This window comes from Megalops cyprinoides, chromosome 5 (assembly GCF_013368585.1).
Source record: "Megalops cyprinoides isolate fMegCyp1 chromosome 5, fMegCyp1.pri, whole genome shotgun sequence".
In the NCBI taxonomy this organism is placed as follows: domain Eukaryota; kingdom Metazoa; phylum Chordata; class Actinopteri; order Elopiformes; family Megalopidae; genus Megalops; species Megalops cyprinoides.
Window position 1 is genome coordinate 9,278,066 of NC_050587.1, and position 27,642 is coordinate 9,305,707.

Here is a 27,642-nt window from a genome sequence, read left to right on the forward strand (position 1 = left end):
ACATATCTACCAGTGCATTCCAAGGGTTCAGTCTTCCTTATGTGACATCCAGTTCACAAAATTTTTCAGACACACCATCAACACGGTGCTCTTTATGAGCGTTTGTTATTACTAGTTACGAGAAACCTCGGTGCTGGCAACATTGTCACTCGTTTATTTGCAGACGACCTCCCCTCCATAAAATCGGAGCTGCTGGACTCTCGCGATAAAGGCCGTGCGTCGTTGCTGGGTAACGGTGGTGGAGCGTATCAGAGACATTAACTGTTGAGGAAGGTGTGCGGCTTCAACAAGGGAATAGACAGGTAGCCAGATGATTCAAAACCCGCTTATCTATCAAATTGCTTTTTCGTCTGCGAATTAGGTTGATGTCGTGAGATAGTCAGACTAGCGGACCGGCGAACACTGAATAGATCGCCAGCTAGCACATATAAAATAACAGCTAACGTTAGCCGCTGTTGCCAGCTATCTAGCGAAATCACCCTGCTAACCAGCCATCCAAATTACTTACAAGTCACATAAATTAACTAATTGGCTAATGTTACTTGGAGTAACAGATCGTTCATTGCATGCATATAAAGTCTGGTAGCTAATGTTAGCTAGTTAGTTACTGTGTATATTAGCTAGCTAGGTAGGTACTATGTTACTATGTTAACGTTAGCCAGTAGTTAACAAGTTTAGCGAGATAAATCGATACATAGGTAATTGTGCATCGATAACTGCCCATCGATTTAGCGATTACAGCATCTGTTAATGCTGCAGAACTGACTGGTCGCTGTCTAGACGGCTATATAACCCGATCGTTTACTATTAACTAACATTAACTAGCTAGTCACTGCTAATGGGTTACTAACCCTGTCGCCGAAAGACGTTTGCAGGCTAGCTAACTTACTTTTCTGTGTTCTCACCCAAGTATTATATGTTATCTTGGCTTTAACTTCAGATAGTGGCCTGCCGGCGTCTGTGCTTTTCTTTTTAAGCGATGGCGAGTCAGAGACCACCCTCTGGCAGACCGATGAGCCGTGGGGCGCTGGTACCAGGAGGAGGAAGACCCCCGACGGCAATCAGACCGCCGCAGACGGCCATCAGAGTCGGAACAGGGGCAAGTTTGCTACTTAAGCGCTTCAGTTTTGCATTACATTGTCATTTAGCAGACGCTCTTATCTAGAGCGACATTACGTAGGTTACAGTTATCCATTTATACAGATTTTACAAATATCCGTTTGTATTTGTACAAATGTATCAGTTTATACAGTTGGATATTTACTGAGGCAATTGTGGGTGAAGTACCTTGCCCAAGGGTACAACAGCAGTGCTCTAGCGGGGAATCGAACCAGAAACGTTTGGGTTACAAGCTCTGCTCCTTAGCGATACACCACACTGCATTTAGTCAGATAGCTAGCCCTATATGTTTTAAATTATCTATCTACCTGTCTTTTATTTGAAATATTTACCAACGCAGGGACGTCCATATACACAACTTTTGTAATGGAAGTCCCAAATTGAAGCCATTCATAAGCAGTAGGTATCTGTGTTTAAAACAGAATTAAAAGGACTCATTAATAACATATTTTATAAAAATAAGGTTTAAGACATTTATGAAAAACCAGGAGTGATGGTGACTCTGTGATGTAATGTGTTACTGAATTACAGAGCCTTGGAGTATAAAAACTGACAGCAGTTTCCCTACCTTCCCTACTTTGGAGATTAACAGCAGGCTACCCTACCCTCATCTCATAATTTGTTAGACCGTCACTAATGTATTTTGTTACTTAGTAATTTAGTGCCATAAAACAAGTAAAATGACTTTGAAATCAATACTAAAACACACAGGCAGCCAGTGGAGAGGCTGAAGTGGTGGGGTATTTTGTGCTCTCAGCTTTGTTTTGGTGAACAACCTGACAGCAGCATTTTGCACAGCTTGTAATTTCTCAATAAAGTGCTCTGGAGCGCCTGTCAGTAGAACAGTGTTTAAGATAAATTCATGCCTTATTTTTTCAGCATCATATAGTGATATAAAAAGGTCTGACCTTTGCAGTGCTTAGACCTTTGACATGACTTTTGCACACATTGCGTCACTACTGTAAGAAAAACAAGGCACAATTCCAATCTTCATGGAAAAGACTTCTTTATTTACAGGAACGGCAGTTGTCAGAAATATGTGAAAATGCACTCTGGGTTGAGCGGAGTCAATCTGAACCTCGAGCACTCAGTGAAAGCATTCATTATAGTGATACAGAGCTTTGATGAGGATAGAAAATACACACTGATCATTTCTGCAAAGCAGGAGGCTGCAGTAGGCTTCAGGCAGGGCTTTCTGACTGAGTGCTGCGTTTACTCATTAGAGGAAGAGTGGCCTCAGAGGAGATGCAAAAGTGATCTGAGCAAGGGCCTTAATGCCAGACACTCCCATTTCTACGCCCCAAGATGGGATAGAATCTTTATTGTAACTCTTTGCTGTCACAGATACCGTCTTTTGATAATCAGTGTACATATACATGCGAAGTAAGCTTTAAAAGATGCATTGAATAGTTAAAAGTTGAGAGTGAAAAAAATGGAGAATAAGGTTTGAAAGGTCTGTATGAGAGGATGGAGAAGAGGTGATGAGGTTGATGTGTTTTTTTTATGCCTCTGGAGAGCTAGAGCATAAATATTCAGATTTACGAATGCAGGAATGAAGAAAGAGAAGACCCAGGTCAAAGGTTTCTGGTAAGGGGAGCAGCAGCGTGCTGGTTGTGCTTCTAGGTCTGACGTGTGCACATTTAACAGATGGTGCCAGGGACCGGTCGGCCAGGGACCAGGGGAGGACCCATGGCCACTCCAGGGGTCCTGTCTGCACAGATCAAAGTGGCGGACCGGCCTGTCACTCAGCAGGGCCTGAGTGGGATGAAGACTGGCATGAAAGGTGCTGTCATCACTGTCCCTGCTGTGTTACACACTGATGCAAGAGAGGTGTTTCAGTCTCACCCGTCAGTATTACTTTCTGTTGTCAGATGAGCTGTATCCACTTTGCTCTTGATTGACAGGGGTATGAGATATGTAATGCTTTATTTTGTTTGAGGTTAGCATTTGTCTTCTTCCATTTATGTCAGCTGTTTGTTCACTCATAATGTGTGTGAGGACAATTTGAAATTAAACTGCTCTTCTGTAATCTTTAGGACCTCAGAGGCAAATCCTGGATAAATCTTATTACCTTGGCATACTCAGGTAAACTAAAACATTGCACATGACCACCTATTTTGCAGTTATTTTTCTGTATCTGTTGACATGGTGACTTATAAATCATATTGTAATTGGTTTTGTTTTTCAACAGGAGTAAAATCAATGAACTTACTGCGGAGTCAAGTAAATTGCAAAAGGAAATCGAAACCTTCAACCAGGAGAACTCTGTCTACCTGTCCTATGAGAAGATGTGTGTACGCCTTATGTACCATAGCTTTTTTGATCAGAGATATAGATATACAGTTTACTGAGTCAAACACATTAACACAAGTGAGCGCAAGGCATTTTAATCCTGCTAGGGTGTTCATCATTAGTTTCCCACAGCTTGTGGAAGGACAGTTGTTAAATACATCCAGTCAAATAGTTATGTATCCTGATTAATAAAGACAGTCTTGTCAAGAGGTTGCATTAATGTATGGTAATGAATAAGGTCACCAATATTTTTTTTTTTTCTCAGAGCGGAAGGACTTGCTGGTGAAATCAAAGACCTACAGGGACAACTGGCAGATTACAACATGGTAATTATGCATTCGCTGTGTCACTGTATAAACCACTATCATGTTTTGGCTATTTAGCCAGAGCGATACATACAAAATATCAGCACATTTAAGGAGTTTGTTTTTGCCATAGGTTATAGAGCATTTCATTTGAGCTTAATCTTGAAAAAGCAAAAAAAAAAAAGATATGGAGGTTTTTACAGATAAAGCTCATGCTGTCTGATGGAATTGTTGCTTCAGGTGACAAGCTAAAAGCACCAGTGGGAGTAGGCAGCACACACTGCCCAACTAAATAGCACAAAGTAGGCCAGAAGTCAGTTTTCCCTTTAGTACCTCAGAAGGCTGTGCTGCAGTAGCCGCAGAGCAGATGACTGTAGATCACACTGACTTTGCCTGTGGAAGGCAGACGTTATCTTTTTGGTGACCCCTTTCTTACATTCTTGCCGTAAAAAAATGATAAAATCAGCACGATGGAGTACTTAATCTGCTTGTTAATAGTGATGTACTATTCTCATTTGGCAGAAAATATTCATATAAAATGAAAATGCGTACATTCTTCACTGTTTAATACATGTTTAGACTAGTCAGATGCAACACACTGTTTCCTTCTAACATATTCAACCTCATAGACTATTTGGTAGGTCTGGATGCTGCAGTTAGTTGTGCACTGGTTGCGGGAGGCTTTTGAGTCAGTGACCCGTGAGTTTGTGAAGTATACACTATGGATGGGAGGAAATTGTGTCCCAGAATATGAAAGGTTGAAGGAGGGATGACATTTCAAAGTTTGTAGACAGGTGTCATGTAATGCAGTGCTATGATTCAAGCATTTGATTTTCCTTCCATGCTCGTGCTGATTCCTGAATTTCAAAAATTCACTTTTTTCATTGATCAACTAATAATAAATAAATAAATGACTAAAAAGCCAGTGTGCACCATACTGTTAATACTTGACATACTTCATCCCTCAGTGGCAATGTATTCATACCAGAGCCTTTATTGTAACTATTTTCGTAGTTGGTGTTTCTAGTTAATGCTTGACATTGTCTCATCATTACTGAGGTGTTATTGCCGTGACATATCTCATAATATTCTAACAAGATAGCCTTTTTATAATATTGCTGAGATGTTTTGTTAACTACAACTAGGAATAAATTATGGGATTGGTTGTAGTTTAATCCACTGTTACTTTGCTGTTTTGCTTACAGCTCGTGGACAAACTAAACACTAACACTGAGATGGAAGAAGTAATGAATGACTTCAATATGGTGAGTGAACTCCATTTTCACAGTTTTGATAAATGCGTTATACGTATAATAAGTGGGATAATGAGTCAGTGCAAGGAATAACAACTTCACTGTGTCTTGTATAGCTGAAAGCACAGAATGACAGGGAAGCCCAGAGCATGGATGTCATCTTTACAGAGAGACGAGAGTGAGTACTTTGACTAATTCATGTCTTCTTATCTTAATTAATGTTTTTACTGGCAAAATTTCAGTTCTATTCTATGAATTATTGCTGTTGCAGTTTTGGTTTTGGTTGGACGAAACAACAAAGATGTTGTACATGGTTCTGTTGTGGCAGGCAGTACATGGGTAAGGCCATTTACATTGTTAGAGGGGCCTATTAAATGACCAGAGATTAATGACAGCGTACATAGCCAGATCAAGATAATGTATGAATTTGATGCATGTGCTGGCATCAAAAATGCATAATGCTAGTTTGGTGAAGAATCAGACTACTTGAGACTTGTAGTTGGTCAAAGGTTAAAAGCTGAAATACTTTTTTACCACCACAGTCCAGCAGTAATGAGTAGGTATGGATTCATTCCTTCAGCATCCTTTTTGTGACCTCTGTCCCATCAGCCCCTTCATAAAAGTCAGCATGCAGGACTTCACAGGTTTAACCCCCATGTTGCTACCGAAACCAGTGCCAGTATCTCATGAATGCAGAATAGTAATTGTATTTGTGGGAAAACGGCTTTGTTCTAACAAGAAGTTGCATAATTCCTCATTTATTTACCGGAATTTATTTTTCAAAGACATTTGTTTTTGTTTTTCAACCCCTGAGCAACTTTGGGTGCATGAGTTGCTCAGTTAAGTCCCTAATTGAACCTTTCAGTGGAGTGATGTGAGAGATAATGGATTTTTAAAAGAAAAAAAGAAAAAGAAACCTTGTGTGAAACAGTGAGAACAGTACAGCCAACCCATTCTTCCTTCTCTTGTTGTCACAGTCTTTCTTGATTTTTTTTTTTTTTGTTTGTGTGTGCATTTCAAAAGAAAGAGTCGCTTGTATTTGATCATAAGCTCTGGTCATGAGTATCCTCAGGCCTCAGCTGTGCTGATGCAGTCCGGTGTGATGGCGACCAGCAGCTGCAGCTCGAATGTGGGGTCGTGCGCGGTCGCCTCCCGTCGGAGGCCGTGGCGGTCAGGCCGTGGCGGTCAGGCCTCGGCGGCGTCCCCGTAGTCCCCCGTCTCGATGTAGCGGTCCTCGATGAAGCCGTCCTCGTCGTCCAGCTGGGCGTCCAGCTCGTGGGCGCTGGTCTCGGTCTGCTCCGTGTCCAGGCTGAAGTTGGAGTAGCGGCCGGTGGCGAAGACGCTGGGCTCCTCCTCGCACAGCCGCTGGTGCCGGTAGTTGAAGAGCAGCTTGTGCCAGGAGGGCGACTTGACGGCGCAGACGATGAGCAGGGCCGTGGTCAGGGCCGTCACCACCACGCCCGCCAGGAACTTCCACATGTGGCCCGCCGGCGGGGCGTCACCTGCGTCGGGAGCTGCTGTAGTGAACGCAAGCGCACGGCCGTCACTCTCACTCTGATACACAGCGTTTGTCACTGCAGCGTCTTCCTGTCTGTGCATTCTGTCACGCCACCCTCTGTAGATTTAAGTCACTGAGACGGTGGATTTAACTGCAGTTTTTTTAGATACTTCGATGGGAAAACATATCGCAATAATGAACCTAATTCTTATCTTAAATTGCTAAATAGGTTGTTCGTTAGTTCGTTTTTGCTTGTCTATCCAATGGAAATTATATTTGAGTAGACTCATCTTGACCATATTGTTCACCCGAAATTTGATTATAGTGATTTAGCATGGTTAGTTTTTACAAATTGGTTGCATTTTTTTATCTAGTTTTGTCAAATTGCAGTGCAGTTATCTGTTCTTAAAGGTTGACAGGTGTGAATGAAAATAGGTGGCTGATTCATTTAATTTGCTTTGAGTTGTTATGCAGTAATAGGGAATAGTTCATTTAACATAACTTTTGTGCAAAAAGCAATAGAAAAGTAAGGTGATTTACAGATACTGGTATGTCATCTACATCATTTTGTGGCATATTATTAAGTGTAGTAGTAACACGAAGGTTTAGGAGAATAGACCAGTGATCAAGGGAATGTAAGTTTGACATTTCTGTCTGAATATTTACTTGTTTTACCTTTTTCTAAGGAGTTATTGCTGCTGATGTGTCCAGGAGTGGTCATGTGTATTGTCTGGGGTGAGCTGGGTTTGTTGTTTTGGGGTGGTTCTGTTGTGGTAGACCCAGGAGAACTCTTGCTTTTGTCCAGGATGCTTTTGCCAGCTTGGTCTGTTGGGTTTGCACATCTGGCCCCTTCACCTGCCGAAGAAGCACACATAGCATCACCAACTGAGCACAGAGGTCACAATGGCAGGCTGGAAATGTCAGAATTAATGATAGCGACAATCTCCTTATTCTAGCCATATTACCATCCAGTGTGCTGAGTAGTGCTGTACTAACCCAGACTGTTGACTGGAGTCGTATGGTACTATTCAGGACATTGCCTCCTTAGCAGAGCAAGAACAATAAATGAAAATGGACAAATGGATGCCATGCAGCATGACTCTTTCTGTCTTCTGTAGTGCTTTCTACCCATATTAACCTATTAATCTAATATATAATCTATTCCTTGGTTAGAATTGTCAAGAATATTAGTGAACCTGATAATATAATTACTGTTGTAACTGACAATAGGAGAACAGAAGATTGCTTATGTAGGCTGGTCTTATACACATTATTGTCAGCAGGTGGCAGTGTTGTCATTGTCTCACCAACTCCACTGTATGTCCATGTCATTTAATGACAGTATAAATTAACATTAAAGGCTAAAACCACTTACTTATCTGCACTCTCCAGTTTTTTATTAGTTGCAGAAAGGCGTAAGAGCAGTTCCAAGGATTGTCCATCAAGTCAATGTGTTTGAGCTTTACAAGATCAGTGACAATATCGCTCTCCAGAGACTGCAGACTGTTGCCCTGCAGGGAAAGGCTCTCCAGGCTGGATAGGTTGGCGAACACTCCGGGGGGTAGTGAGCGTATTGCGTTTTGGGAGAGGTCCAGCTTCTTCAGCCTGCCCAGGCCTGCGAAAGCCCTGGGTTCCACTCTGCTGATCTTGTTGCCAGAGACGCTGAGGATCCTCAGCCTCGAGAGGCTGTTGAAGGTGTGACCAGGCAAAATGGTCATTATGTTGTTGTCGAGGTAAAGATCCGTCAGCTTGGTGTAGTTCTTAAGCGTCACAATGTTGGCCTCAGATATATTTATGAGGTTGTAGCTCAGGGTTAGCTTTGTGATGTTCGAGGGGAAATCAGGAGGAATGTGTTGTAGTGTCTTGTTGCTCAGGTCGATGTCCTGTAAAAACAAAGATGTGTGAGGAATTATTCCTGCAAACGAATGGGATTCCTGCAACATGATACACATACACGTGTATCACGTCATGAGGATGACACCTAGCTTCCCAGTATGTACAAACAAAATTGCAGCATCATGAACAATGGTGTAATTGTAGTTCCATCACATCAAATGTACATCATGTAACAGTGTACTGTATAGTTAAAATCATATATAGTTTGCTAGACAGTGAAACCTTATATTCACATGTTTGTACTGATGTCATTCAATGTTACAAAGGAAAACTAAACTATTAAGGGAGATGAAAAGTCATTATAATTCTCCCTTGGAACAGCTTTGAGTTCCTCGCATTAAAAAAAATAAGGACAGGGTTATCTGTGATATTTGTGTGTATATCTACATATCTACATAATATTAATATGTTTCTAATATACATACACATACACATATATATATATATATATATATAATATATATATATATATATATATATATATATATATATATATAAAGTATCCCCTCACACAGAGAACTGACAACTGTACTTACAGCACCAAAAGGATGCAGGAAAAATTCCTGAGTGATGCACTGTCAAGTTAATACATGCATAATATTTAAACATTTGAAGCAATGGATCCAGGTGCCTGCAAAGAGAAATACTGTACCGTGACTTACCAGCCCATATTGACTTGCTGCTTGTCTCGATGCCATCAGCACCCACCCCAGCCACAGAAGCAGCGTTCCTCTGATCGACATTGCCTCTCCTGCAGCTGAAATATGCGACGTGAGTCAGATCACCACCTGATGTGGCAGTGTTGCAACTACGTTGAAAGTAGAAAGGGGTCCACTGGCATGAAGAAGTACATTGAGCTCCTTATAGCACTTGTGCTGTATTTCACGGTGGATTTGGGTAGCCGCTGTCAGAAGCATACGCCTCAGCTGTCCTGAGAGTACCAGCCGCCTCGGAGAAATCGCTCTGTTACAATAACGAATAACCCTAAGTAAGAACAAAGTCTATAAATAGTGTACAAAGAGCAGCTTTGTTTGTAGACAGCGCTCCTGTTGCTCACTGTCGTCCAGCATGTCTCTGCTTGCTTTCCCTGTTGCGGTTTTACTCTTATCAGCTACAAAGACACTCATGTTCTCCTCAAGCGGGCCTGCATCACAGAAGTGGCATTCTGTTTGCGAGGAAATTGAATGTTTTCTGCCTAAGTACAAATTACTTTGGATGAGCGAGGACAGCTGTTTATTTCATCCTCGTGTCGTAAACACAGCCTAGCTGTGCCCGGTTCAGGGGTAGGATTGGTAAGTGCCCCAGCACACAACCATTGGCTTGGAAAATCAACATCACATGCTCTGTGGAATCTCACCTTGTTGTTTTTGTCTGCCTAGAAAAACCAGATAGAGCTGGAGTAAAAATTAAAACTGCAGTCTCTCTGAAAGAGCGCACTATAATACTGGGGCCCAGTTGTGATTATTGACACAAGGTTATTAAACATTTGGCGCATTGGGATTTAAAAATGTTGCCTTGCAAATGTCTTAGCATTCTTGGGTCTGTTATCTCAGGTGACAATGCGCAAGACATTAATCACAATAACAGATGTCACTCAAAATCTGGAAAAAAATTAAATGTGTTAATGAAATTTAACATTTGTTAAACTTGAATCATGATTAGTAAGCAAGCCATTACAATTTATACAAGCTGAAACAAAGTGAGGAGTACAAAACAGCTTAAAAAATCTTAGCCTAGGCCATTAGGATGAGGCAGAAGCCAAGTATATTGAAGGTATGAAATGAATACTGAATGCTGTGTGAATCAGAGAGTGAGAATAGGAAAGAGGTGTTATTTTGTAGAAATGATAAGGGACTATGCAGTGCTGGTGTTGGTGAGAACAGTTAGATTCCACCTCTGAAAATCCAAAATAAAAAGAAATTAATTTATATATGGGAGAAAGCAGTGACGAGAGAGCCATCGTAGATGTATATGGTCTTCCAGTAGAACAAGATCATGAATGCGCAAGTGGGAAGAAATGATTGATTGAAGATAAAGTAGAGCAGAAGAGTTAACATAGTAAACAAGAACGGATTTCGAAACCAATTTTAGCAGTAGAGTTGATCCAGTGAAGTGGTGAAGGGAACCGAAGAGAACAATGTGTGAGTGTAACAAATGACGGTAGCCTGAGTTAATTATGTTGAGTACTTTGACAGAAACAAACTCCACAATTATTAGACAAGAAAATGCAGTAAGAGAACATATTATGAAATCACATGAGCTGGATATTAAAGCAGAAGAAAGCAAGGCAAGGATAAAGGTCTGAAAAATGTCAACAATGAAGGAACAAGCTGAAATCTTTACACATCCAGCGAGATGTGAGATGTTCTCTCTTATGAAAGATCAGCACAGTCGACACAATTTCAAGAATTTTCCTCCAGGACTGGTTCAGATGCCATGACTGTTGCCTCAGGTTAGAGGTTTTTTTCCTATCTAAGCCAAACCTGCCCTCAGTGAAACTGAAGGAGCAGAGACTCCCTCCAGTGTAAACATTCTATTTGTAAACTGAATGTGTTGCTGTAAATTATAGACTGCATGCAACTAGTGAGTCACCTACAGCACATGATGTGCGAAAAGAAACAGCATTCTATTTACAACTTGAAATAGTGGAATGGTGTTCCTCCAGGTATTTTCAAATGTTTCTGTGCATTTATTTGAAGATTGAAACATTATAGCATTTTAACTCTTGGATTTGCACAGTTGTATTTTTACCGTGGTGCAAAATAAACAATTTAATTGATATAATTATATAAGTGTTATGGCAATTTAAATGCTTACCTGGGGGAAATTTAGCTGAGAACGTACTCTGACGAATGAGTTTTTACTGGAACTGAATAAGTAAGACGTAAGAGACCTTTGGTCTCAGTAATAAAAGGGTGCCACTTCATTTAGCTAAATATTGACTACTGTGTTTCTATCTCTAACTGGGTGAATTTTAAATTATTTATTGAAAAAAAAAATTTTGTTGACTTTTCTACTTAAATTCCTTATTACAAAAAATATTTTATAATAACTAAACAATCCTTTATATTAAAAATTCCTTTGACATTTTTTCACGTTTTCCTTTTTGAAATCATATATTGAACATGGTTCAGAATATACCAGACTACTTTGAAAGCCAGTGTCATTAGACAGATGTTCTACACAATGTGTTCATCAGAAAGATATTATAAGGGTCCTCCAGTCTCTGATTGCTTAAATGAAAAATGCTATGGTGAAGGACAGGTCTTTCCATATTTTGACACTTGAGTGGGTTCCGTAGGAACATGTGAACATGATGTAACCTCATGCAGTGTACAGGAAACAGTGCTTCCTTTGGTGTGCTTCCTGTTCCTTCACATACATCTGCATTTCCATATGTTGAAAGCTCACATGTCAACAGGGCTGTTGAACAGTGATTACAATGTTTTATCTGAAACATAAGCTTATGGTTGCATTGTCATTTATCATATTGGCACAAGTTTCCCTACCACATTTTTGTAGTATTTAGCTCAGTTGAGTTAGTACTGTATTGTTGATGCACCTCTGTGTTTTGAATCATAGGAAAATTATAGGGGATGTAAAGCAAATGGATCACAAAAAACACATTTATAGAATTTTCTGAATTAATGTGAACACTTCCTCCACCAGTGCTGTACTTCCATGTATGTCACGCTGGGCTTTTAAAGCATGTATGCATCTCATACCAAGTGATTATCAGCAGTGGTACCAACAGGGTGTTTGCTTTTTTAAACCCTGTCATAAATAAACTAAGAGGGGTTTCCTTCCAGTGAAGATCACAGTTACAGAATGATCCTTGAATAAACAGTTTTGCAGATTTATTTGGAATTATGGTCCCTAAATGTTGTTGCTACTAAAAAGGTTATGTGGCATTGTGTGATATAGCAGTACAACTCAGCATTGCTTTTTTGCCAATGCTGCAATGTTCCTCCAAGGTGACACCCAGTTATTGTGTTGATGGACACTGCATAGAGATGAACTTTTTCTAAAAATGCAGGTAAATGTACCAGGAACTGTGCAAAAAAATGTTTGTCATCACAAAGTGGCATTAGAAATTATAACTGTGAATTTTTGCTACACCTTTAAAGTATGCGTGATATGTGTCACATTGGCATCTCCCATGACCTTTGACCTGTCAGGAAGGAGGAGATGATCCGAGTGGTGGAGGAGGAAATTGAACGAGAGAAGCAGGCCGCGGAAAACATCGTGAAGAAGATGGCCCCTGAGAAACAGGCCAAGTACGCTGAGATGAAGACCAGCAATGAGGAGCTCCTGCAGGTCAGCCTGCACTTACAGTATTACAGCAGATAAACCTGAACTGCATGGCCAAATGCTGAAGTTATTGGCATTCAAGCACAGCTTATGTGTATTGAAGGGATGTTCTTCACCCTTATCCAGGTTTACTTCAAGCATATTGCCTGTTTACACAGCACAATATTAACTGAGGCAATTCCGGTGAAATGCCTTGCTCAAGGGTACAGCAGTCCACATTTATGACAATATAGGGCAAGGGGGGCTGAGTATCCAGCATTCTGGAATATACAGTGAATGTAGGTTGTTGATTACACCTCATGTGCTGTAAATGTTATGCAATAGAAGTCACTGCGGTCTGACGCAGGCTGCACCTGCTCGAAACATGCTGAATGCAGAATATATGTATATAATGTATCTGTAGGCAGAATATACATATGGATGACCTCTGCAGTAGGTTGTGTATTTGGAGAGGTTTCTGTGCTCATGAACATGTTCCCTAAAGAAATATGTTAAGTTGTGCTTGTAATTATGAGAGTAGCTCACGTTCCTCTTCGTTTACACATTGACCTTTTTTGAGGACCCCACTCTCCAGTCATTGTGGAGACCTGTCTGAGCTGGTTGTAGGCTGGCTATAAACGCTGACAGAACGCTCCTGCTTTTCACCACGCAGGAGCTGGACGCCCGTCAGCAGGAGCTTGACGCGCTCATCTCACGGAAGGAGACTTTGGAAGCCGTGAGTGTAATCTAACCTCTCGCACACAAGCCATTATCGCCGCTACACGTTTCCCTCAGCGACTGAAACCAGCACCGTGTCCTTTGCTTGAAATGTGATAACTTATAAAGATATACTTCTGTGTAATTTGCCACGAATGTGGTTAGCGCGGTGGGAGTCGGGCTAACCGCGGCGCTGAAACCCGTGTGGGTATGCGCTAACATGTGGCTTCATGCCTGTACAGTGTCATACAGTTCATTTCCCACTAAAGGTCATCATTCCTCTGTGGTTATGTACACAGTGTTTGCCTTGCAGCCTGTACTGGTTCACCCTACCAGGGCAATGAAGTCTGAGTAACATTTTACACAGCTTCTAATGGACATTTCACGTACAGCCCGTTCCCTCGTTATACACATTGTTACACACATTGCCCTTGTGACATGGGCAATTCTGACATTGAGTTTAAAATAAATTACTGCAGTTCAGAATTTCAGTGCGATTTTCAAATATACGTGTTATATATTTTTTTAATGTAGTTATTCATTTTTGAAATTAATATGAATTATTTAAATTGTTTTAATGGTTTTTACATACAGATGTGTAGGTGGAAAACGCAATCAACTGTTGCTACAACTGTATAAATGTTTACCTAAAGCAGATTTGGCATGAACACTTTTTCAGTTAATAGTATTGGAAGAAATACACTTCATATCATATGAAATTATTTTATATTGGCTGCGTTTCAAATCAATTGCGATGTTTATAAGTAAATGCATGGCCGTGGGGAATAGAGGAGTACATCATGGTGTTAACCAGCATTATGTGGGTGGGAAATGGCTCCCTCTGTTGGATGTTTATCTACAGTGCAGCAAATTAACCCTGAATTTATAACAGGGGGAGGGTTTCTATATTGACTCGTCTATACGTCAAGAGAACTGTGAGTGTGATTAAATGTTTAATTGCTATTGTCTGGGGAAAACCCAGGAAATGATAAAAAAAAAAATTAGAGGTGAAACCCTGGACCTCAGAGACCCTGGCTAGATAGAAAAGCTGCCAAAGAAGCAACCCCTGAACGGAAGAAACCCTATGTACTCTATGTCTGTGTCACCAGTGCTTGCAGCTAGAGCATTTATGATTTGATCCAGATTACTTAAGGCTGTTACATATAGACCAGACTGGAATGCTGGAAAGAGTTCTGGTGGATCAGTCTTGAGCCAGACTCGTTCTGCTTTTGACCCAGAACCTGCATAGTCTGCCAGGCCATAGAAAATTTAGTAAAGTCCTTTAATGTTATTCTTAGAAAAATATATATTCAAATTTGAATGTTCTTTAGTTATTTGGTTGAAAAAAATTTAATTTCTTGTGCTATAAAATTATTTAAAAAATCAGTATCTTCTACTAATATTTCAAAAAGAGTGGTAACATGACTGATTAAGGTAACATTGCAAAAGTATTGTTGCATTCAAAATCATCATCAAAACACAGTTCGTATGAATAATGAAAGTGTGTTTGTATGCTAGTACCAGAGTGAAAGCAGGAGGGGTTTCAAAGGGGAAAGAGGGAACAGTTTGAAGCCCGGCGTGGGGCAGGGCTCACCCGGATCACTGGTGTCCTCAGGAAATGGCCCACTCGCAGGTGAAGCAGGAGGCGGTGCTGCTGCACGAGAAACTGCAGGAGCTGGAGCTGCGGAGGGAGGCCATGGTGGCCGAGGACAAGAGCCTGGGCTCGCCTCAGGAGGAGAGGGAACGCCTGCTCAAACAGGTGAGCCCCTGGCTCTGTACACACTGCTCAAACAGGTGAGCCCCTCTCACTGTGCACACTGCTCAAACAGGTGAGCCCCTTGTACTGTACACACTGCTCAAACAGGTGAGCCCCTCTCACTGTGCACACTGCTCAAACAGGTGAGCCCCTGGCACTGTACACACTGCTCAAACAGGTGAGCCCCTCTCACTGTGCACACTGCTCAAACAGGTGAGCCCCTGGCACTGTACACACTGCTCAAACAGGTGAGCCCCTGGCACACTACACACTGCTCAAACAGGTGAGCCTCTCTCACTGTGCACACTGCTCAAACAGGTGAGCCCCTGGCACACTACACACAGCTCAAACAGGTGAGCCTCTCTCACTGTACACACTGCTCAAACAGGTGAACCGCTCGTACTGTATACACTGCTCAAACAGGTGAACCGCTCGTACTGTATACACTGCTCAAACAGGTGAGCCCGTCTCTTCATTAACTGCTCAAACAGGTGAGCCCCTCTCTGCATAAACAGGTGAAACTAGGCTGGCTCACTTGCCCAATCCATTCCATTTCCTGTCCTTATTGTAAGCATTATATTCACACAGAGAGTAGTGACTCAGCTTTCAGAAGGAATGGGAAACCTATTTATCAAGATCAGTTCAGGAGTTTGACCTTGTTAGTAGTAGTGGACTACCAGTAGACTTTGCTAGTAGAGTTTCTAGAAAGACAGAAAATTATGTAAAGAGTATAAAGCTAAAGAGAAGCTTGTATGTGATGTGCTGGACTGACAACCTGATGCACTGCACTCTGTGTCTTAACCTTTGTCTTACTGTTCTTACAGCTATTTAAATATTCATTTTTTACATTTAAGGTTAAAGAAGATAATCAGGAGATAGCAAGCATGGAAAGACAGTAAGTAGATCTGTCCATTGTGACTACATGCATTTAATAATATAGTTAGTTTCCCATCAAACAATAATGGTGGTATTGCAAATTTAAGTAACTATTAAGACCCTCTTCTTGCATCCATCTGAATTGTTAATCTGCAATTTAGGTTGACCGAAATCAGAGAGAAACTGAGCCAGATCAACGACGAAATGCGGCAGCTGGACAATGACATGGAGGAGCACCAAGGTATGGTCGGCCATTGCCGCACGGCGCTCTGACCCCGCCGCTGAACCGACGGAGACATAATGGCCTCCCTCGGAAGGAAAGGCAGCAGGGCCTGGCCCCTGGTCTGCGGAGACGAGGACGCTGCGATCCTACTCGGCGCGGGAGCGCTTTCTGGGAACGGGAGGGCCGCCGTTCTCGGGCGGGAGCGCCGCTCCGTGAATGGATCATAAATCTGAGAATGTGTCTGGATTCGGTCCAAGACAGTAGCCCGCTTCGTTAGTTTGCAAGCATCCTGTTCAGAGAGCCAGAGGCAAAGGCTTTATAAATGGAGGCCCTGCGGCTCTTTATTGTATGAAAAATGAGCGATTGTCTCCTGCCAAGAACAAAAGCACTTAGCACTTGCCTAACAAGTGAACATTCCAGATGTGTGGGGTCATCATGTGGCGTGTCAGCTCACATCACATTGGTTCGGTTGATTAGAGGTGATGTGAGAACACATCTGCCCATATGGGGCGGAAGAAAGCACTTAGTGCTGTTTGAACATTTTGTCCTTGCATGGAAAGTGTGTGTGCCGGCGTGTGCTGTCGTGTGCTGTCGTACGCTGTTGTACATAAACTTGTCTTTGTTTCTTTCTATGTCTTCTCTCCTCTTCCTCTCTTGCTTCTTGCTCATATTGACCAGATGGTAAGAATGCTTTGCTCTCTTGATGGAATCTATGGGCGTAACACAGCCCCTAAATTTAGGGAATTTGAATACTTATTTAGATCAACCTATTTCAGTAATATTTCTGTTGGTGTGTTGTTATTACTTGTGGCTGCCATTTCTTGTCTTAAAATACCGAAAGACCATTTTTAAATCCCTGTAGTGTTAGGCATATACAATACCAGTGAAAGGTTTGGACACACCCACTCATAGAAGGGTTTTTCTTTATTTTTAATGTTTTCCACATTTTAGAATACCGGTAATAGTAAAGATATCAAAACTATGAAATAACATAAATGGAATTATGCAGTGACTTATACTTATTTTAGATTCTTCAAAGTGTCCAAAAAATATTTTTTAAAATAAAATGTTTTCTTTTTCAGAAATTCATACATAGTCAATAACTTCAGCATTTATATGTCTCTTAGAAGCAAATTTCAAGCATTCAACCATAAGTTCTCAGATCAAAATGTCTTTGAATGCATGTTTCCTGTTATCTTAATCAAGTGTCCAACCTTTTGACTGGTAATGTTTTTATATTTCCTTTTCTAGCTGACACCCAATACTGTGTTTGCAGTTTTATGTTTTCTGCATTCTGAAACCCACTCAGTAATTGTTGACAGTGACCAAGGGTACAACAATAGTGTCCCATCTGGTATTTGAACTCGCAACCCTTAGGCTTAGATATTAATTTTCCTGGATATCAATCATACTTTGGCTTTGACACAATGACACATGGTTTTCATTTATTTGCAGGGGAACGAAACCAGAAGTACAAAGAGCTTAAGAAGAGAGAGGAGAATATGGACAGTGAGTGTGACCAATTGTGATTGCCTGTTAAAATGTACGGTTGAACCACATCTGTACGATTCATTGTGTATTGAGAGGAAAAACTGATTTAGAGTAACTTTCAGACCAATGGGATGAGAGACTAAGTAATGCATTTTGAAAATAATGGAGTAATTACGGGAAGCTGGCTGTTGATTCTGTACTATGAGAGCAGCCAGCATTTCCTTTCTTGTCACTGATACCGCATATTGGTTTTAACATGGATTGGTGTTGCGACAGATTTTCTGGAGGCGTTCGAAGACACCAAAGCTCAGGAGCTGGAGCGCAGTCGTCAGACACAGGCCAGCATTGTGGCATTGCTGGAACACTGCAGCAGGGTAAGGCTCTTTTTAAAGACCTTTCATAGCCTGGTGGTTCCTTTCCAAGCTTCAGATACAAGTCTGTGGGATCATGTCCCAGCTGAGTCGTATTTCAGGCTGGCTGTAAACCTTATGTGAACCCATTGGTGTTGCTTCTCTTTTTTGTACTTAGCTTTACTTCATAATAATTTACATGCCGTGACCTGAGCTTTGCCCCATGTGTTTTGTAAATATATACATCTGGAGCATGAAATGGGGCCAGAACATGAGTGCTGCTCCTTGTTTGTTTTTTGCAGAACATGAACCGCATGAAGCAGATCTCTTCAGTAACAGCCAATGAGCTGAAGTCCATGCAGGAGGACCTCAGCTTCAAGGAGACAGAAATGCACAAGTCACAAAACACAGCCAAAGGCCTGTCTGCAGGTTTGTCATACATCATCTTCTATATAATCCTTTTGCTTCAGGGTGGAGCATCTCTGCATTTCCTGTTATGGTGAGCTGGTGCATGGTATTTCTACCTCTGGAAGTTCTCCATGTTCCCAGTGCTGTCCATGGTGTATTTTGCCTTGTGGGGTGGAGGTAAAAGCCATCAGTGGGAACCTTCTTTTGCCCCTCTGCAGATATGACCAGGTTACCCCTTTTGTCAATAATGGCTGACTCAAAGGCCTGTTTTGGAAGGTCTGGCACATTACTGCTGGTACAGTCAGTGTGACTGCATTCCTGATATCATAATGCTGTAAGGCAAAAGTTCTCAAACTTTTTTGCACTGTGACCCTCTCATTTGGGGAAAAAAATGTTGCACAGCCATGTGAAAACGTAATAATACAGCAGTTAACTATATGCCTGCTTGTAATGGTGAGCAGGTCTAGTGTAACAAATCAATCAACAACTAGCAAAGAAGGTGATACTAAGAAATGTGATTGCATTACAGGCCCCATTTCTGTGTGAAGTTATCAACCAGATTTGCATAGATACTGGCGTAGAGAAAGCCTGACTACAGGATATTATTACAAAATATTCATCCAATCGTGGATGACACATATGATGCAGCATTAATTAAATATCAGCTACAGCATTTATTAATTTGTGAATAAATGAATGCTATCTGATTAAATATTAAACAAATGTGTAAAAAAATCCACACACCCATGGAAGACAAAGATCAAGGGTACATCAGCTATAAAGACAGTTTGCAGAACCATAAACACCCATGTCATGTAGCCTGGAGGACAGGGTCATTAATGAGCACAGAGAGTGAGTGTAACAACTGGCTTGTCCACCGATTACACCCTACTACATGGAAACATAGCTGAAACAACATAACTACCTAACGAATGCACACATAGTAATGCTGTTACAAAGCTGTACCAAACTCAAAGGCAACTAATGTAGCTTAACTCATTCATTGGAATGGATATGCCTGGACAGAGGAACAGACATCCTTGAAGTGAGTCGAGGTGGGACTGAGGAAGAGATGCATGTCATCTCCAACCCTTAGAGGGCTTCTGTACTTACGCTATGTGTAGGTTAGTTCTGGAAAGACTGTCTTACAAAGACAAGAGGATGCAAATGACACAAGCACTTTTAAGGCTGTGACTGGCAGTCCTCGATACTCACCTTGGAGCTAAAATAAAGAAATCAGCCAGAGGCTTTCCTGGAATGCTACGCTTTAGTGTTGTGTAGCAGAAGAGGTCACTGGCAATGGCAGCTCCAGTTCAAGTGACATTCCCTTGTGTCTTGTCACCACTGAGGATGGGGAATGTGGTACTGGTTGTCTCGGACAGACGGTGTCTTGTTTTCAGGGAAGTAATTCTAAACTGTGATTTCAGTCTATTCAGATGATCACTGATCGTCTGCAATTAGGCTTTTGGTAGTCTCTCATTCAAAAAGCCCATTAGACAGTGCTTTGAAATTTCCACAGTTATCTTGAGATTAACATGAGGAGACTTTCCCATCCTTCTAATTACACTGTAAGGGTAAAGAAGGTTAAGTTTTGTCCTTGTAGTCCTGCATTCAGAACATTATAAGGGTCAAAGATGCTTGTAAGGTAGGTCTAGAAGGACGAGCCATTTCTGCATCTGAGAAGTTTCCGGGCAGCTGAAGGGTTTTCTGAAAGAAGAATCATCAGGTCCCCTCTGATCTTGAATGGATGATTCAGCACTTCCCCCCCTTGGACAACCACCTAACCTCACTGATACATCAGTTTGTGGTACTCTGGTCCCATTTCCTAGCGGCACACTCTCTGTAGCATTTTCTTAACCACAAGTGCTTGTCTTTGTATCATGCAATGCAAATAGTGAAGAAGGCCCCTGACTGTACCCTTGTCACCAGACCATACTTTAGCAGTGCAAATTGAAATTGAAATCTGATTGGAGAGCACCAAAGGAATTTGGACTCTTCAGCCATGTTCTTTGCCCCTGGTCACAGTGTTGTTGCCACAGCATTTTGGGCTCTCTTTTTTACCCTGATCTCCTTACAACAGTGCACTGTAGTTATAGCTCATCCTCTAATCCACCCATACTCCAGACATTGTGAAACAATGTGAAACAACCTCCAACGTTGTTTTCACCTGTCTTATTTCATTTATTATTATTTCAATTATTATTTATTATTTAGGTCCCTCTAATATGAAATTTCTCCTTGATTAGCCACTAATGCTAAACCTGCTGTTTACTACACAGGCTAAGGTTTAAATATGCAGCATACCTTTGACAGCATTTGAATAATCTAGGAGAATTGAAAAAAATTCTTACTTTTGAAAAATGTACTTCATAGAGGAGTCTGTGATTTAAATAGGTGGCCTGTAGGTGGTGCCAATTTGCCTCGTTAGTTTGTACAAATTCACATGAATATTGACACTTTGGTATTTACATGCGGAAAAAATGCTGTGGTGAGCCTACCCTCCTTGTTAAAGAAAGTGAACCAGTGAAAGATGGTGTAAGGAATTGTGTGTTGCTTCAAGTTCAACAAGTAACTTACCTACTTTTCTATCCTAACTTTTTGGAATTACCACTTGTGTGAATGCGGTCCCCTGATACTCTCATATGCAATCAATAACTACAAATCCAGCAGTGCACCACAGTAGAGTTAACACCAGCTGGAGGATGATGTCAGTGCATCTTACTCTGACGTTATCTGTTTGTTTCAAAGCCGCCTGACAGTCGTCTCATGGCACTGATGAGAAGTTTGATGTGGGTCCCCAAGCTGACGTAACACACCCAGCGAAATGAAACCAGTTGTGCTGTATATGTTGAATATCAGTATTTTTTTTTTCTTGCAAAATAATTCAGTTTATTGGTCTGCAGCACTCCTTGCAGCCTCCTGCTACACCACATTTTATAATAAAGTACAGTGACCACATCTAAATTCACGAAAGCCCACCAGGGCTTAGTAAAGTATCCATTCTTAAAAAAATAACCTATACCACAAACTTATTGGACAAGCCAAAATCTGAGCATGTGACACATTGGTTAGTGAACATTGACACAAATTGATATTTCTAGCTGAGCTTTGTATTATATCACAGAGAAAGTATCACAGAAAAGGTGAAGCTTAACACCTGTTCTTACATTCTCCATGATCTCTGTCTGGCAGAAAGTTCACAGAATAGCATCTGATTTATTATTTTTACAATTACTTGATAAGGGAGCTGCAGCTTGTGAACTGGGTCCTTTTGCTCTCAGCCACAAAAATTTCCAGTCATCGATGGAAATGGAAAATTAGGGTGATCTCCATAGCATACAGGTAAATTGTATTACCTCTACAGCGGAGCCATGCCCGCCATTTGAACCTCTAGGCTCCACCTCCTCAGAGCTGGGACTGGGTGTACTGGATAAATACCCTCAGCTGTGGAATCCCTGCTAAGAGTTTCCTTCCCCCGTGCTCAGCCGCCCAGTATGTGTTCATCCTAAATTTGTCGTGTCTCATCGCTGCCATTGAAAAGTCCAAGAACGTTTCCTCAATTGTACTATTCTGAGCCAGCCAGCCATTGTTCCCTTTCACTTATTTATTTGTGCTACAGCATTTAAGTTTCACCGCTCAGTGAAAATTGCATGCGAAGGCACTGGAATTGGTTTTGAAGTTACCAGTTGCATGGTATGTAGCCCCTAGAATCGCTGCTATTAACATCCATACATACTGATCATACCGCTGCAAACCGTCTTTGCAGTTAAAGCCATTGAACTGAGAGGTAGGATGGCAAAGTACACAATGATAATAAACAGATGGCTATCTGAGCAATGCAAACAGCCCGGTGTAGCGTCCCTTTATAAATATTTTCAGTAGTCCTCGCCAAGGCCTTCATCTTGCGAATGCCGCACAGCCAGAGGAGCCGTGGAGGAGGGGCCGCAGGCAGGAGGAGAATCCCAGGAGGAAGTGGCAGAGAATGCACAGAAGTGCTGATGGGGCAACTGTGTGGCTCTTTACTGCGTGGTGCACACAGGCCTGAGCGGGCTCCTATCAGGAGGAACCGGCCTTCTTCCCCTTCCTGCCCACGCCCCCGCCCCTACCCCTGGCCCTGCCTGCCCCCTGCTTCAGCAGCACTCCTAGCCAGAGACAAGGCCAGGCATTCCCAACAAACACCCTGGGGGGGGGGGGGGGGGGGGGGGGATAGAGATAGGGGTCCTGGGAACAAGAGGTGTTCTGTTACCAAACAGAACTACAGGGGTTCCTGTCATGTGCACCACAGTCACTTGTAAAAGAGGATAAGGGAAGGAGCATGTGGCAGTATAAGTCAATCAACCTGTATCTCTACTGCTACTGGTGATCTTTAGGGAATTACACTTTGAATTGGTACAATTCAATTTTTGGCTTTTAGAGTCTTAGAATGAAATATGTATAAATATCTTTGTCATGGTGTGTATGGTGAATGTACATCAGTGATAAATCTAATTTTAGGTGATGAACTGCCTGCTGTTTTCACAGTAAGAATGACCACAGCAACTTTAACTCTGAGTCCAGCCACTACCTTGGCTGCCTGGGTCCCACATCCTGTATAACCCCTTTTCCAGACTGTCCTCGCCCTCCTTCAGTGTGGAAAGGGCTTGAGGAGAAATATGCAGTGTGTCCTTTGATGAACTCAAGTAAAAAGAATTAAAGTTGACTCCCTGAATTGGGTGATAAATAATAAATACTATTGTAAAGCCAGTTCTTGGAGCTGGACTACACTGTCAGCAGAACAGTTTGTCTTTGGAAATGATAATAATCCAAATTGGACCTCTGAGGTTTTAGTTGCTTTTACAAAATACCCATTGTCTCCCTAAAATGTGTTATTTAAACAGCAATTTTGGTGAAGGTTTACTGCTTGCTTTTCTCCTGTTGGAATGTACTGTACAAACATTTTCCTTAAAGGGATCAATTGAAACTGATTTTGTAACATTGCAGTCAGTTGCCTGTGTTGACTGTAGGGCAGTTACTGGATTTGCAGATTAAAATGGTTGGGTTTTTCAGAATGCTCAGCTTTTATCTTAAGAACGTTCTTATTTCTAAACATTTGGGCATCTGTTTCCTTTTTTTAGTAATGAAAAGACTGTGTAGTCAGGCTTGTGCTGGTGTGTTATCTCCCAGAGAGCCAGCGCCTTCAGCAGGACCTGCAGAAGGTGGAGCAGCTGGAGACCAAGATCAACACGGAGCTCAGCAGCCTGAAGGAGAAGATCCAGCAGATGAACGAGGGCCTGGAGACCTACAGCAACCTTGACGCACTCAAGGCCGCTGGCGAGGAAAAGAAGAAGGTACAGTTTTGTTTTCTGTCAGTGTCTGACTTTGATGTTTTTGTTTGTTTGTTTTTTTGTGAAAAGGCAGCTGTAGACTCAACTGAGGTGAAGGGGACACTGAATTTACACACTTTCACACATGTGAAAGTGTACACAATTTTGAAGAAGCTTCCTAGCTAGCTAATTGTGAAATGGTATCCTCTCACACATAATACATAGTTAAGAACATTTTTGTATACTTTCCCATCAAGCTAGCCAGTTAACTAGCTACAGTTCCAAGACCAACCCATTTCCAAGACCACCCCATTAATGTTAATATTATAAATATTATAAGTAGTTGCATTAAGAAGGCTCATTTAGATTGTGATAGAGTTGGTGAGAGACCTGATAAGCAGCATGTTGATTCTAGATTCAAAATTTATGTCCTATTTATATGGTAAATTTAATTAGTGTAGAATGGTTGAGGTATCAGTATACCCATCACATTTAGGACATGCCTCTGCAATACCAATTTATGAAAAGTCCTATCTTGGGAGCTTAAGATAAGATAGGGATTTCTTCTGTAATACGGTCCCAGACAATGATGTTGTACAAGAAATCGAACAACATTTTTGTCATTTTATCACTGGCAAATGTGTCCAGCAGTTGCTAACTTTTGCACGCAGTTGGCGTTTATGATTTTAAGGATCATTTACCAGTTAAATTTTTATATTTAATATTACTACACTGCTAACACTACACTTATTCTTCTCCATTACAAGATTACGTTCATGATGTCTCTGACATCATGTCTCTGACCATGCAAAGGAAGAGTATTCTCTTCAAGGCTTTCTTCCCTCTGGGGATTTCTTTATTCTGACAGACATGTCCGACATATTCCGTGTTCCCCTGCCGGTTCCTTTGTGTGAGAAGGCCTCTGTATTATAAACATTGACCATATTGTCACTGAGTAAATTGACCTACAGCAACATTTCCACAAATCTTTAGGAACCTTGAAGACTCATATTGCGCTTCCATTGGGGCTCTCTTTAACAGGATGCAGGGTTTTATGAAATGTTTGACACGAGGAAGTCATGTTTCTTCCACTGAGACACTGTATTTGTAACCCTCTTGGATGACCAGTTTTGTGTAAAGTCAATCTAGTTTAATTTCTTTGTATTTTAAGCCACTGGCTTCGGTTTTCTTTTTCCTGTGTTGGGAATTGTATGAATATATTTATTGTGACCTGCTTGTTTTATTATATTCTCTCATATGTCTCTTTTCACCAGACTTGACCCACAGAGCCTTGTTATCATAACATAGTTTGGCCAATCACCAGTGTGATATCTGAACAAATGTTGTCTCTGCATACAGAGCTTCATTTCCTTCTTTTGTGTGCGTTAAATATGTACAGCAGTATTTACTTCAGAGCTGGCACTGGGTCCGTCCTCTGTCGGCTAACAGCAGTATAACATTGCTGTTTCAAGCAGCATTCAATAAAGACCTCAGTGTTTGGAAAGAGAGAGTGTGTTGGTGTAAATGGCTGTGCCGGTCTTCCCTCAGAGACTGCAGGAGGATAGAGTGTCCCTCATACAGAGGAGAGACACCTTTCGAAAGGTGATGCAGAAGATGAACGACGAGTATGAAGCACTGAAGACCCAGCTGCAAGAGAACGAGACCCACGCACAGGTAAGCTGGCACTGCAAGGTGGTAGTGCTCTGTAGTGGTTAAACTGCTAGACTCGACCACTTGTTTGGTAACCAGTAACTAAAATTGATGTAGTTTTGAATATAAAAAGGTAATGCAGGATCAGTTTGTGAGGCAGATAAATAATGTATTTTTTAAATGCATTTTCCATTCAGCCTGCTTTCCAGTAGATGTGAAAATTAAATCATGTGGGATTGCATGTGGGAAGGTAAACAAGAGTATGATATGAGAATTAGAGGTTTTGACAGGTATATCTGCCATTTCTGCCTATGCTGCTTATTCTTAAATTAACACAGGTGGGTTTTGATGTTTCCTTAATGATATCGTGAAGACCTGATTATGAACTGTGCTCTTGCTTTTGTGAAAGGTCACATGGACCGCATGTTTATATCCTTAAAAGGCCACAGTGTGGGGAAAAAATGAACATGGGCATTCACTACAATTTTTTAGGTGACTAAATAATAATGATCTGTCAGTGCACCCTCTCTAAATTACCCAAATGAGAGGATCCTGCCCTCTGTGAGAGCAGATCCTGCACTGTTCATCTAAACATATTGATTTGTCTTTGGTCAGCATATTCAGAGGTGAAGCATATTTTAAAATAAACTTTTAAATCCTCCAAGCCTAAATGTTTCTCCTCTTTTATATTGATACTTGCTGGGGCTCTTTACATGCTGAACCACTACAAAAGGCTTTGTTGTGGTTCAATATTATGTGTAGACATTGCAGTTTCAGAAAATAAATGATGGTTGTGGTTGAGAAAGCATAATGTTGAAGAAATGTCTCCAAACTGTCTGGACTGACTGCAGTGGACTGGCAGAATTGTCGGTGTTTGCCAGAGGAAGCCGTTCTGCCGAGGCAAGCAGTTATATTCAGTGAAAGTTCACATCGATAAAGAGGGGATGTACATGCCCCCAGATTAAGGACAGCCAAAATGGTCTGTCTTAAACTGTCCCCATTTGAAAGGCTTTCCCACCTTCTGTTTACATGGTTTATACAAGCATTTACCTTGTTCATATCTGCACCTATGCCATGTAGTCCTTCAGAAACCTGAGAGTTCTTTAATTTTGTATATTATTTTATCTGCATACCTGTTGTTGTTGTATTGTACTGTAATTAAATTTAATAGTTAGTAATCAATTAAAATATACCCATTAAACTAGGCAAGATATTTTGTATAACCCAATTCTCCTCAGACATGGTCAGTTTCTGCATTCTAACTGTCTTCAACTGGATTTCAGCTAACCAACTTGGAAAGGAAGTGGCAACATCATGAGCAAAACAACTTTGTCATGAAGGAGTGTATCCTTTTTCAGTTTATTTCACTTCTCTGAGTCCATGTGTAATATCTGTGTGTACAAATATCAACTGCACGACCATGTCTATGAGAAAAGCTACTGGCCACCATTAATGTCAAAATTGTCTCTCTGGCAAAGCCTTGCTTACATTTTTATATGCTTTGCTGGTGTAGTTTATTCTGCAAAGGTCTAAGTGAGATTTGCCTTGTGGAATATACAGGCAACATACAGTACCAGTCAAAAGTTTGGACACACCTGATTAAGATCATGGGAAGCATGCATTCAAAGACATTTTGATGTGCAGACTTCTGCTTAAATGCTGGAATTTTTTTTTCTTAGGCATCAACTTCACTAATTATGTTTGTCTATGTATGAATTCCTTTCCAGAGAAAAATTATTTTTTAAAAATATCTTGGCTACTTTGAACAATAAAATTATAAGTTTTGATTTGTTTAACACTTTTTTGGTCACTGTATAATTCCATTTGCATTATTTCATAGTTTTAATGTATTTACTGTTATTCTCAAATGTGGACAATAGTTAAAATAAAGAATGAAGTTTGTGTACAAACTTTTGACTGGTACTTGATATCCGGGGACCTCAGAGCACAGATCTGTCTCAGATAGTAAGCTGAAGGTGTCCCAGACAGGTTGTTGCTTTGCTCACTGTCCATTTCCATAACTCATCCTTCCAGTCATTGCCTCGAAGGGAATGGAGAGTGACTACCGTCCTGTGGTGAAGAGCGTAACCAAACAACTGGCAGAATACAATAAGATCCTCATAGATGCCCTTCAGGGCAACAGAAACTGAGGGACCACTTCCTTCCTCTGGTCTGCCATGGCCTTCTCCCAGGGGTCTGACCCTGGTCTGTTTCC

The 27,642-nt window shown here is 41.2% G+C and overlaps 2 protein-coding genes across 2 annotated transcripts; one reads left to right on the plus strand and one right to left on the minus strand.

Moving 5' to 3' along the window:
• The first annotated feature begins 227 nt into the window (after positions 1 to 227).
• On the plus strand, positions 228 to 27,642 carry ift74 (intraflagellar transport 74). Its single transcript, XM_036530075.1, has 20 exons — positions 228 to 302; positions 978 to 1,099; positions 2,767 to 2,902; positions 3,156 to 3,204; positions 3,311 to 3,409; positions 3,677 to 3,737; positions 4,922 to 4,981; positions 5,086 to 5,147; positions 12,542 to 12,680; positions 13,327 to 13,389; positions 14,986 to 15,129; positions 15,981 to 16,021; positions 16,164 to 16,243; positions 17,681 to 17,734; positions 17,993 to 18,090; positions 18,369 to 18,495; positions 23,638 to 23,801; positions 25,326 to 25,451; positions 26,711 to 26,771; positions 27,462 to 27,642. The coding sequence occupies exons 2-20, from the start codon at positions 980 to 982 to the stop codon at positions 27,575 to 27,577; spliced, it is 1,800 nt and encodes a 599-aa protein (XP_036385968.1). The 5' UTR covers positions 228 to 302; positions 978 to 979; the 3' UTR covers positions 27,578 to 27,642.
• On the minus strand, positions 6,149 to 9,792 carry LOC118778519 (leucine-rich repeat-containing protein 19-like). Its single transcript, XM_036530074.1, has 4 exons — positions 9,026 to 9,792; positions 7,843 to 8,350; positions 7,143 to 7,322; positions 6,149 to 6,486 (listed from the first exon to the last, which is right to left on the minus strand). Exons 1-4 carry the CDS (start codon positions 9,104 to 9,106, stop codon positions 6,155 to 6,157), a joined length of 1,101 nt encoding a protein of 366 aa, XP_036385967.1. The 5' UTR covers positions 9,107 to 9,792; the 3' UTR covers positions 6,149 to 6,154.